The sequence below is a fragment of the Macaca nemestrina genome, chromosome 7, assembly GCF_043159975.1.
Source record: "Macaca nemestrina isolate mMacNem1 chromosome 7, mMacNem.hap1, whole genome shotgun sequence".
NCBI classification, from domain to species: Eukaryota; Metazoa; Chordata; class Mammalia; order Primates; family Cercopithecidae; genus Macaca; species Macaca nemestrina.
This window is the reverse complement of record NC_092131.1, coordinates 120,765,743-120,779,171: the sequence shown is the minus strand read 5'-3', so window position 1 is coordinate 120,779,171 and position 13,429 is coordinate 120,765,743. Positions and strand designations below refer to the sequence as shown.

Here is a 13,429-nt window from a genome sequence, read left to right as displayed (position 1 = left end):
GAAAAAGATAAACACCAGCGGCCAGTCTTTTGGTTATACAACAAGAACACCTAAACAATATGAACCCTTTCTCGTAATTGGTTACATTAATGCTTTGTCCCTGAAATCAGAAAGTACCTTGCCAGTAAGGGACTGCCTTTCAAAGTTGTTGGGTTTTGTTTTGTTTTTTTTTTTGTTTGTTTTTGAGATGGAGTTTCACTCTTGTCGCCCAGGCTGGAGTGCAGTGGCGCAATCTCTGCTCACTGCAACCTCTTCCTCCTGGGTTCAAGCGATTCTCATGCCTCAGCCTCCCTGGTAGTTGGGATTACAGGCGTATTCCACTATGCCCAACTAATTTCTTTGTATCTTTAGTAGAGACAGGGTTTCACCCTGTTGGCCAAGCTGGTCCCAAACTCCTGATCTCAGGTGATCCGTCCACCTCAGCCTCCCAAAGTGCTGGGATTACAGGCATGAGCCATAGCTCCTGGCCTAAAGTTGTTTTGATTTTGGACAGTTGCCCCTGGCCACCCAGAACCTCCTGAGTTCAGCACTGAAGGTGTCAAAGTGATATGCTTGCCCCCAGAGAAGCATCTCTAATTCAGTCTCTATGTCAGGGGTCATAAAGACCTTTCAGGCTCATTACACATGGTACTCTATGGAAAAGATTGTCAGTGCTATGGAAGAGAACCCCAATAGAGGGAACATCATACCGTTGAAGATACCATTATTGTTTAGAAAAAGATGTGAAAGCTAAGAAGCCTGAAACAAATTCTTGCAGGAGAAAACTGTGTCCAGATGTTGTGTGTGACTTCACAGTATGGAAATCATGGTAGAGATTGTGGATATGGCAAGAAAGGTTGAGGGTTAAGGATTTCAAGATGGGGATCTTGGAGACATTCAGGAGCTACTAGACACCAAACCAGAAGAATTAACAGAAGATGACTTGATGGAGATGGCTGCTTCCAAACCACTGCCAGATAGTGAGGAAGAAGACATAGGAAAAGCAGTGCCAGAAAACAAATTGACGCTAGACAGTCTGACAGAAGGGGTCTGATTATTCAAGACTGCTTTTCACTTCTTTTGCAACATGGGCTCTTCGGTGATATGAGAACTAAAACTAAAGCAAATGGTGGAAAAAGGATGTCGGTACCATGTAGATACATTTTTAGAGAAACAAAAAAGCAGAAAAGTCAGAAATTACATTGTATTTCCATAAAGTTACACCAAGTATGTCTGCGTCTCCAGCCTCCCCTTTTACCTTCTCCACTTCTGCTAACCCTGAGACAGCAAGACCAACCCCTCTTCTACCTGTTCAATGTGAAGACAAGGATGAAGTCTTTTATGATGATCGACTTTCACTTAATGAATAGTAAATATATTTTCTCCTCATGATTTTCTTAATAACATTTCCTTTTCTCTAGCTTACTCTATTATTAGAATACATTATATATTAATAATATAACATACAAACATATAACACAAAATATGTGTTAGTCGACTATTTATGTTACCAGTAAAGCTTCTGGTTAATAGGCTGCTATTAGCTCAAGTTTTGGGGAAACATAAAATTATACATGGATTTTTGACTTGTAGAGGGGTCTGCATGCCTAAACCTGGCATCCTTCAAGGATCAGCGGTACTGTGGTTAGTTGGAAAGTAGTTGCAGCTATGGATAGTTAAAATGTATTGTTGACCATGTGCCAGGCATTGTGCTGAATACTTTGCATAAAAATTGAACTTACAGAAAAGAGTAGGTAAGATTTTGAGCAGAGCTTTGCTTTAGGAAGATTATTTCTGGTTAAGGAATGGGTTGGAGATGAAAAAGAAAGGAAGTTAGAGTTTAATATCAAAGATACTTCAAGATCAGGCATAGTGGCTCACTCCTATAATCCCAGCACTTTGGGAGGCCAAGGTGAGAGGATTGCTTGAGGCCAGGAATTCGGGCTCAGCCTGGGCAACATAATGAGACCTCATCTTTAAAAGAGAAAATTTAAAAAGATGTTTCAAATTTACCCATACCTTAGCACATGTGTATTTAAAGAATACAAATATGGCCCAGTGCAGTGGCTCACACCTGTATTCCCAGCACTGGGAGGCCAAGGTGGGAGGATCACCTGAGGCCAGGAGTTCAAGACCAGCCTGGACTACATAGACTCAGTCTCTACAAAAAAATTTTAAAAATTAGCTGAGCATTGTGGCATGTACCTGTAGTCCCAGCTACTTAGAAGGCTGAGATGGGAGGATTGCTTGAGCCCACGAGGTCGAGACTGCAGTGAGCTATGATTGCACCACTTCATACTAGCCTGAGACCCTGTGTCAAAAAAAAAAAAAGTGTGTGTGTGTGTGTATATATATATATATATATAGCCCCCAGAGAAGCAATATATATATAAGCAAATATATATATACTATATATACATATAAGACATTTAAAAATATATGTATTTAATATTAAAGATAGCCTTTCTAGGGCTGGACATAGTGGCTCACGCCTGTAATCCCAGTACTTCGGGAGGCTGAGGCAGGCGGATCACAAGGTCAGGAGACCTAGACCATCCTGGCCAACATGGTGAAACCCAGTCTCTACTAAAAATACAAAAATTAGCTGGGTGTGGTGGCGTGCACCTGTAATCCCAGCTACTCGGGAGGCTGAGGCAGGAGAATGTCTTCAACCCAGGAGGCGGAGATTGTGGTGAGCCGAGATCGTGCCACTGCGCTCCAGCCTGGCGACAAAGTGAGACTCCGTCTCAAAAACAAAAAGAAAAAAAAAAAGCCTTTGTAAATCTCACAAACCCTCAGACTTCATGATTAGAAGGGTGAGATTTAGTAATTTTCATCTTGTCCAATCTGTCAGTCTAATACGGTGTTGTTTGCTTCATTTTAAATTCATTATTATTAAGTTACAAATATGTCTTTGAAGTTAAAAATGTAGCAATGAAGGTTAACATCAAATATTAGTGTTTAAAATATTGATTCCTGTGCTCCATTTCCAACAATTGTATCATACCATAAAATTCTAATTTGGGGGAGCAGGACCAGTTTTATATAAAGACTGGCCGCACCCATTACATCTTGATTTTGGCTTTAACTCCAGGCATTTTCTTAAAATAAAGTAGCATTTATTGTGTGTTTTACCATATGTTCAGCATTAAATTCATTCCTCCTTTAATCCTTACTTATTATTATTCCAAAATTACAGATGCAGAAACTCAGGCTCAGAGAGGCAAATTTGCCTTCATTATTAGTCAGTAGATTCACACTGAGGCAATCAGATTCTAGATCCCATGCTCTTTACTTCTCAACTGCAGTACAGTTCACATCTCCATTGGAGGTTAGCAGAGTAAAGCAAATATTGAAGCTGTGTTCTTTGTTAACAGTTCTTTCAGAAGCATTATTTGATCTTTCTTAAATAAATGCCAAGACTGCCTTCTGACAGTAGGCTTATTCTCACATTGTAGTGTCTGGATTTGAAAAATGTTTTACATTTTCAACCTAGCAACTGTGTTTTTGTTAAGAAGTAATTGTTAGGCCGGGCGCGGTGGCTCAAGCCTGTAATCCCAGCACTTTGGGAGGCCGAGACGGGCGGATCATGAGGTCAGGAGATCGAGACCATCCTGGCTAACAAGGTGAAACCCCATCTCTACTAAAAATACAAAAAATTAGCCGGGCATGGTGGCAGGCGCCTGTAGTCCCAGCTACTCGGGAGGCTGAGGCAGGAGAATGGCGTGAACCTGGGAGCTGGAGCTTGCAGTGAGCTGAGATCACGCCACTGCACTCCAGCCTGGGCCACAGAGCCAGACTCGGTCTCAAAAAAAAAACAAAACAGGCCGGGCACGGTGGCTCACGCCTGTAATCCCAGCACTTTGGGAGGCCGAGGCAGGCGGATCACAAGGTCAGGAGATCGAGACCACGGTGAAACCCCGTCTCTACTAAAAATACAAAAAATTAGCCGGGCGCGGTTGTGGGCGCCTGTAGTCGCAGCTACTCGGGAGGCTGAGGCAGGAGAATGGCGTGAACCCGGGAGGCGGAGCTTGCAGTGAGCCGAGATCGCGCCACTGCACTCCAGCCTGGGCGACAGAGCGAGACTCCGTCTCAAAAAAAAAAAAAAAAAAAAAAAAACAAAAGAAGTAATTGTTGCCATATCACAGGTGAAGAAGCTAGCTCAGAGGAGACTTGCTCTAGGGCAAACCTACGTTTGTAGATAGGAACAAGAAATGAAGCTCTCAGGTAGTGAATAAGAATGTAGTTTGTGAGACAGTGTATTTAGAATGATTCTTTAGTTTACATTGCTGCCCTAAATATATTGTGCTGCTCAGTATTAAGTATGCCGAAGACCTTAATATTTCATCCTTCAACTCATGTATGTGTATTACTCCATTTTCAGGGTTTGAATGCCGGTGTGGAAATGTTTACTGTGGTGTACACCGTTACTCAGATGTACACAATTGCTCTTACAATTACAAAGCTGATGCTGCTGAGAAAATCAGAAAAGAAAATCCAGTAGTTGTTGGCGAAAAGATCCAAAAGATTTGAACTCCTGCTGGAATACAAAATCCTTGAGCATCTGCAAACTAAAAATTGACTTGAGGTTTTTTTTTTCCTAGTCATTGGGAATGTAGAGCAGTGTGTCTTGCATGTCATCGGAAGAATAGATTTTTGTTTTGATTTTGTTTTGGTTTTGTTTTGAAAATGACTCTGAACATTTATTTCCATTGCAATTTCTGTGGCTGAGAAGACTTAAACTTTACAAGTATTATCCTTTTAAGATCATTTTAATTTTAGTTGAGTGCAGAGGGCTTTTATAACAAATGTGCAGAAATTTTGGAGGGCTGTGATTTTTCCAGTATTAAACATGCATGCATTAATCTTGCAGTTTATTTTCTCATTGTGTATGTATATATCGCTTTTCTCTGCAGCACGATTTCTCTTTTGATAATGCCCTTTAGGGCACAACTAGTTATCGGTAACTGAATGTATCTTAATCATTATGGCTGCTTCTGTTTTTTCATTAACAAAGGTTATTCGTATGTTAGCATATAGTTTCTTTGCACCCACTATTTATGTCTGAATCATTTGTCACAAGAGAGTGTGTGCTGATGAGATTCTAAGTTTGTGTGTTTAAACTTTTTTTTGAGCGAGGGAAGAAAAAGCTGTATGCATTTCATTGCTGTCTACAGGTTTCTTTCAGATTATGTTCATGGGTTTGTGTGTATACAATATGAAGAATGATCTGAAGTAATTGTGCTGTATTTATGTTTATTCACCAGTCTTTGATTAAATAAAAAGGAAAACCAGAATGCTCCCTTGTATTACTTTTTCTCTTATTCTTTCTGGTAGTTAATTTTATTTCTTGGTCTTTCAGTTTTCTGCTTTCCTCATTTTGTAAGAGAACTGCCATTATTTGTCTCACATCTATTTGTGACTAAGCTAATGATCATAAATTGTAATTTTGTATTCCTCTGAATTGAAGACCTCAGCATATCTTCAAAGGCAAGCACTCCTCTCTGTTACTTAAATGTATTTTTTAGTCCTTGTCTGATTCCCTTTTCTACACTGTCATACTGAATTAACATCTAATAGAAGCTTTTTCTTGTAGGATTAGAGAAATTTTAAGAGTATAATTAAAGCTGCAGGGCAGTTGTAGAATTGCGGAGTAGAAAGACCCTGTGAAAGATCATTTGTCCCATGGTTTTCAAATGTGTCTGGTAGCCAAACATTTTTAAACATGAAATGTCATATGAAACAGATGAAGGCAATAATTTTACAATATAAATTTCTCAGTTTAAAATTATTGGCGTGTTCTGTTTAAATAATGGTTTAATTATCAAAATCTGTAAATTGATCACATTAACAGATTATAAAGAGAATAAACTGTTACAACTATCTTAATAGATTCAGGTAAAGTAATAGAATTTAACACCCATTCGTGATAAGAAAAATTAAACTTGATAAATTAAGACTAGAAAGGAATTTCCTTAAGCTGATAGTTCTGTGTGAAATAAACTAGCCAAATGAATGCAAAAGCAAGCATCAATTAAAAAGAGGAACTTCCTTTTAAAGTCAGAAACAAAGATGACTGCCCACTATTACTGCTTACTATTCAAAATTGTGTTGGAGATTATAATCAGTGGAGCAAGACAAGATAGAAAAATGATAAGAGGCCGGGCGCGGTGGCTCACGCCTGTAATCCCAGCACTTTGGGAGGCCGAGGCAGGTGGATCACAAGGTCAGGAAATCAAGAAAAATGATAAGAGGTAGCACTTATTTGCACATTATTGTTTTTATAGAAAAATCATGAAATCGCCGGGCGCGGTGGCTCAAGCCTGTAATCCCAGCACTTTGGGAGGCTGAGACGGGCGGATCACGAGGTCAGGAGATCGAGACCATCCTGGCTAACACAGTGAAACCCCATCTCTACCAAAAAAATACAAAAAACTAGCTGGGCAAGGTGGCGGGTGCCTGTAGACCCAGCTACTCAGGAGGCTGAGGCAGGAGAATGGCGTAAACCCGGGAGGCGGAGCTTGCAGTGAGCTGAGATCCGGCCACTGCACTCCAGCCCGGGCGACAGAGCGAGACTCCGTCTCAAAAAAAAAAAAAAAAAAAAAAAAAAAAAAAAATTCACGAAATTACTAGAAATAATAGGGTTTAGTTAGGTAGCTAGATACAACATTAGTTTTTAGAAGACAGTTGCATTTCTTTACACCAGTTACCTAGAAAACCAGGAAACACCATTTGACAATAATATCAGAATCTTGGTTACCTAGGAAATTGACAATATATGTTGATGGCCTCGTCAAGAAAGAATTCTAAAACATTAAGGGATAAGAACTCAGTAAATAGATATAGTGGATAGGAAGACAGTATCAAAAAATGTCATTTGTCCCTCAATAGGCATAGATTCAAGGTAATACCAATCAAAATTCCACTTGTTTTTTTTCGTGGAGCTTGTTTAGTTGATTCTAAAAGTAAAAGTTAAAAAGAGCAAAAGGCTAGAACACTTCAGAAAAGAGCAGGGAGACAGTGACTTGTCCTGCTAAATGTCAGGACTCACTGTGAAGGCTTGTTTGTTAAAATAGCATATTACTAGCTGATGGGGACAGACAGATACCCGAATTGAATAGATGGCCCGTGCATGGACTGAACTTTGGAAGGAGAGAGGTGGCATATTACATTCAGGAAAGGAGACTGTTCGATAATTAGAGCTAGAAGAAATGGTTTTCTGTACGGAAAAGGAAAAATCCTGTTATGCCAGAGGAAAAAGTTAAGTACTTCAATGTGAAACAAAACTTGAAAACTCTCAGAGAAAAAAGATGACTGCCTGTTACATCTTAGGATAGAGAGACTCCTTGGCCAGACACAGTGGCTAACGGTAATCCCATCATTTGGAGGCCAAGGTGAGCAGATCACTAGTTCAAGACCTGGCCAACATGGTGAAACCTTGTCTCTACTAAAAAATAAAAAAATTAGCCAAGCGCAGTGGCACATGCCTGTAATCACTTCTACTTGGGAGACTGAGGCAGGAGAATCGCTTGAATCCGGAGGCAGAGGTTGCGGTGAGCCAATACCGCACCACTGCACTCCAGCCTGGGTGACAGAGCAAGACTCCATCTCAAAAAAAAAATTCTCAAGGCACAAAGCATACTATAAATGTGTTATTAATGAATATGTCTTTTAAAAGGATATTTTATTCTCTGAAAATGCATTAAAGTATCTTCAAAGAATGTGAACAGACAAGTTACAAGGTGGGAGAAGTTCCACTGCAAATGAAGACTACAATGAGATACCTTTTTATACCCATTCAAGTATCAAAAAATTAAAAATCTGTCAATATATAGTGTTGGCAGATTTCTGCATGTTCTCTTGCATCGCTGGTGTTAGTGGAAAGTGGTTCAATCCTTGACAAAGTTTCATATTACCTTTTAAAGTGGAATTTTTACATACCTAATAGTCCAGAAGTTGCACTCCTAAGTGCATACCCAAGAAAAACTTGCACATAGATAAATGGGGGACCACAGCCCAGAGCAGTGGCTCAAGACTGTAATCCCAGCACTTTGGGAGGCCAAGGTGGGTGGATCAGGAGGTCAGGAGTTCGAGACTGGCCTGGCCAAAATGGTAAAATCTCGTTTCTACTAAAAATACAAAAATTAGCCAGGCGCTGTGGTGGGTGCCTGTAATCCCAGCTACTGGGGAGGCTGAGGCAGGAGAGTCGTGTGAACCCAAGAGGCGGAGAATGCAGTGTGCCGAGATCGCACCACTGCACTCTAACCTGGGCGACGGAGTGAGACTCCATCTCAGAAAAAAAAAAAGATAAATGGGGGACCCCTACACGAAGTTCTATAGTGCTGTTTACAAAAGCAAAATCCCAGAAACAAGTCTTCAAATCCCCACTGAAAAAGAGTGGATGAATATAATGTGATATATTCATACACTGGAATAATACACAGTAACCAAAACTGATCCATAGTGATACAACAAAATAGCATATTATGCAAAAAAGTCTTAAAGTATAGTAAGTTTTAGAAATACAGGAAGAAGTACAGTATAGTAAGCAAAACTGGTCTCAAAATATGAAACATGCTCACTTCAAAATACATTTGCATGTAATAGATTTTTTTTTTTAAATGGAGTTTTGCTCTTGTTGCCCAGGCTGGAGTGCAATGGCACAATCTTGGCTCACCGCAACCTCCGCCTCCTAGGTTCAAGTGATTCTCCTGCCTCAGCCTCCTGAGTAGCTGGGACTACAGGCACCTGCCACCACGCCCGGCTAATTTTGTATTTTTAGTAGAGATGGGGTTTCACCACATTGGTCAGGCTGGTCTCGAACTCCCGACCTCAGGTGATCTGCCTGCCTCGGCCTCTCAAAGTGCTGGGATTACAGGTGTGAGCTGCCGTGTCCGGCCAGTAGATAGATTTTATGTAAAAAGCAGGATGGTGATGATGAAAAAATTCAGAAAAATGCCCTTAGATGAGAGGTGGCAAGGGATGCGCTAGTAAGTGGTACTATATGGTCAAAGCTCCAGCTTTTTTGGTGTTATTAGAGTCAGGATGCTTATATTAGAAAACTAAAAGAGGCCATGTATGAACCAATGCTGAGAGTGTCTGGAACCAAGGATTATGATTAATCCAATATTCTGTACCTGAAGTCCAAAGTATCAAAAGAAGAAAGTTAATTATAAAGCTGTTTTGATGATCACATTTTAGAACTTGAAGGTTATGCAAGGAAAGGTGTTGAACCAGCCTCAGCATTCAATTTGTATTTCTTTTTTAAATTGTCACACACAAAAAACAAACATTCACAGTCTTCCAGTTTCACTACACCTAAATACACTGTTAATCAAGAGTTTTCTCGTACTTCAGTCTTCCATACTAATTTGTCTCGGATGTTTGTGCTCAAGTCTGGTGCAAAGTGTCCTCTCTCCTAGTTATCCTACAATGCTAACTTACACTGCACAGTGCAGTCTTGAAATCATTCCTTTACTTCAACCACAATTCAAAGCCGTGTTTTTTTCTAATGTGAAAACAGTTTTTACTAAACTGACAATGGCTATACTTCCCTTTCTCATAGTTTCCAGAACATGATGCCAAGACCAGCTCGGTCATGGAGACCCTAACCCAGCAGTGCTAGAGGAATGAAGACAAAAGACACAGAAATAGAGTGCAGTGTGGGATCAAGGGGCTGACAGCCTTCAGAGCTGAGGGACACAAACAGTTTGACCCACATATTTATTGACAGCAAGCCAGTGATAAGCATTATTTCTATAGATTACAGATTAGCTGGCCGGGCGCGGTGGCTCAAGCCTGTAATCCCAGCACTTTGGGAGGCCGAGACGGGTGGATCACGAGGTCAGGAGATCGAGACCATCCTGGCTAACACGGTGAAACCCCGTCTCTACTAAAAAATACAAAAAAACTAGCCAGGCGAGGTGGCGGGCGCCTGTAGTCCCAGCTACTGGGGAGGCTGAGGCAGGAGAATGGCATAAACCCGGGAGGCGGAGCTTGCAGTGAGCTGAGATCCGGCCACTGCACTCCAGCTTGGGCGACAGAGCAAGACTCTGTCTCAAAAAAAAAAAAAAAAAAAAAGATTATAGATTAGCTAAAAGCACTTCTTATGGGAAACAAAGGGACAGACTCTGGCTTGTTATCTGCAGCAGGAACATGTCCTTAGCTGTTCTAAGATCACTCAGGCACAGATCACTCATGCTATTGTTTGTGGTTTAGGAAGGCTTTGAGCAGTTTTCTGCCCTGGGTGGGCCAGGTGTTCCTTGCCCTCATTCCAGTAAACCAACAACCTCCAGCATGGGAGTCATAGGCATCACAAGCATGTCACAGTGCTGCAGAGATTTTGTTTATGGCCTGTTTATGGCCAGATTTGTGGGGCCTGTTCCCAGCATGTCCCCCTTCTTGTTTTTGCAGGGCAATAAAAGCAAAGGCAGCTTTATCACAGTGAGCTGCTTCTCGCAGGAGTAGGGATCCGCATCTGCAGACTACACAAAGACAACAGATTAAGAGCACAGCCATTATAGAAATCACAGAGCCTCCGAGGGTTTTTATCTATTTGAAGGATTTATGGCTGCCAATCCATCTGCAGCTCCTTCAAGCACTCTAGTTCCTGGCATTAAGGTCAGGTGTGCCTGGGATGCTTTAAATATTTGTTCTCTTAAATTTTGCAACATCTAAAGACAAGTTTGTAGAGTGTCCTTCTAGACGCTGTTTTATCCTTTCCCATTCATGTTCTGATTCATTATAAGGGTGAGGAGTGATACAAAAGTCAGAAGTATTCCTTCCAGTCGCATTTTAGCTATGTTCTATATTCCAAACTAGCTGCTCAGTCTCCTAGCCACATTGCAGTTTGTTGGAGATCTTTGATTTGATTAACTATCTTTTGGTCTATTTTAGTTTGAGAGTTCCACAGCAGACTAGAATTCTTTTGCCATTTATTTACAAAATCTGCTGTCTACACTGATGAATGTAGCGCAACTCCAGCTGCTGCCGCAGTAGCTGTGACAGCGATCAGTCCCATAATTATCAAGATTAAAGTAGCAATGAAACGCCAAGAGCATCTCAGAATTTTCTGAAGAATTTCAGTAATAATACGTACAGAGGGAGAGGCTTCCCAAGGATGGGAAAGCTTCACCAGTAACCATACTCCTTCTCGAGCTCTCACTACTAGGATAGAATGATTAGTATTAAACAAGGAAGAGTTCACACAAGAGAACAATCTACATTCCTGGCAAGTTACATGATAATTAGGGATGTCAAACTTTAGATCGCCCATTACCAACAGAAAAGGAGGGTGAACACAACTTTGTATCCAAATTGTATTGTTTTCAACAAGTTCTAAAATGTAATTAGAATTATATTGTGATGGCATAGTATATTTTCCTTCCCAAATTTTGATCTTATTATGAGCCATTAATAGTTTCCACAAATTCTTATGTTTAGCTCCTACAGCAGGCCATATCATGTGAGGTTGAGGTACCACTATACCGCCATGTTTCCAGATAATAAGAACTCTTGCCATACTTCTTATCATTTCTACCATCTGTTTTGTTCAGACCAGTTGAACATAGTGTGGCCATGGCACACAGACTGAGAGTTGCAATTCATACTAAGCATCCCCATAGGGGACCAATCAATAATGATTCCATAGGAATCGTTGTGCAGCACCTCTGCCTGTTCTGCAATGCAATCTTCCCAAACAAATATGTTCATTTTTTCTGGCCAGGTCCAATTCTGTTTACAAATAGGTTTTTGAGGGTGGTATGCCTCAATTATAGGAGCAGATTCATTATGGTAAATACCGAGACCAGAAAGCATGTGTAACTGTGCCACAGAGTGATACATCCAGACATCATTGCCAGCCGAGATTAATAGCGAGGGGGTAGGCAACTAGTGGCCTTTCCCAAACAGATAGGCAGATGTTCAAATCCTAAAGAAATATAACAGTTCCTTCCTCATGTGGGTGAGATGGGCCTCTATCATCTGTAGGACTGAGCATCCAAGAGCTATCATTAGTGTATACCTCCAGTGGGGGGGTATACAGTCTGTAGAAGTGGAAAAGGTAAATATGCCCAGTAAGTATAATTGTTCTCTGTGTCAGCCCTTGCTGAAGGAATACTCACGGCAATGGTGATCACCACTATCATAGTTGTCATTAAATTACTCATTGTGACTGGTTGTCCCAATTTCCTCAGGTTTTCTTCTGCCATCTGCAACAGCTTCTTGATCTGTCCCCAGGTAGGTGACTGTGTTTGACGGGTGTTGCTTGTGGTAGTCGGGGTCCTCTTCAGCATCAACTTGGACAACGCTGCCACCGGTGGGTCTTTGGGATCTTCCCAAAACCTCTTCCTGGGTATCTGGCTCACAGTAAGGCTTTAGATGTCTTGATGGCACACAAATTGGCTATTGATTCAGTCCTGGAGAAACACAAGCATAACCTCTACCCCAAGTTACTATTTTACCTATTTCCAAACTTTTTTTTATCGGATCTCTCCACCAAACCAGTTGTTCTGCTTCTGTCTTTGGTCTGAAACCAGCTGCTGATAGCATCTGGTCTTTAGGCAGGCTCAAAAAATTTTAAGTCAATAATGCTAGTTCAATTGCATATGTAGAGTCCCTTAGGCCCTGTTTCCCGCTCTCTGCTTTTGCAGTTGTCGTTTTAGGGAGAGATCCATTCTTTCCACTATGACTTGTCCTTGAGAATTATATGGGATACCAGTAATGTGTTTAATATTCCATATAGAGAGAAATGTAGCTAGAGCTTGGCTAGTATAGCCTGGGGCATTATCTGTTTTAATAGAAGCCTGAATGCCTGTCACCGCAAAACACTGCAAAAGGTGATGTTTAACACAGGCAGAAGACTCTCCTGATTGGCATGTAGCCAAAAGTGAGAAAAGGTGTCCACATATACATGTTCCTAAGCTAGCCTCCCAAACGAGGGAACATGTGTGACATCCATTTGCCAAAGAGAATTAGGTTCCAATCCTCGAGGATTAAGTCCTCTTGTAAAAGATGAGGAATGCACCATTTGGCAAGTTGAGCATCGCTGGATAATAGCTTTAGCTTCTTTTCAGGTAATGCTGTATCTGTGTGTGAGACCAGAGGCATTAACATGGGTTAAATTGTGAAAAAGTGTCTAGCATTAGATATTGCAGTAGCAACTAGGCAATCAGCCATTTGATTCCCTGCAGTCACAGGTCCTGCAAGAGGTGTATAAGCCCTAATGTGAGTGATGTAAAAAGGGTGCATTCTACTCGTAACTGGTGTTTGCAGTTGGGGAAATAAAGTCATCAGTTGCTCATCTGTGTAGAATCGTAGCTGAGCATTTTCAACTAACTGTGTAGAATGAACTACATATGAAGAATCAGAAATCACATTAGTAGGCATATCAAAAGCAGTCAATACCTAAATTACAACTACAAGCTCTGCTTTTTGAGCAGAAGTATAGGGT

The 13,429-nt window shown here is 40.9% G+C and overlaps 1 protein-coding gene across 8 annotated transcripts in view; it reads left to right on the top strand.

The window, feature by feature from the left end:
• LOC105493111 (zinc finger AN1-type containing 6) overlaps window positions 1-5,276 on the top strand; it is an 83,048-nt gene extending 77,772 nt beyond the window's left edge. For all 8 annotated transcript variants that reach the window (XM_011760554.3, XM_011760551.2, XM_011760552.3 and 5 more), the window contains one exon: window positions 4,364-5,276. In XM_011760554.3, the coding sequence (XP_011758856.1) occupies window positions 4,364-4,512 (149 nt within the window). In that variant the 3' untranslated portion in view covers window positions 4,513-5,276. The remainder of the gene's footprint in view (window positions 1-4,363) is intronic.
• Window positions 5,277-13,429: the final 8,153 nt, after the last annotated feature.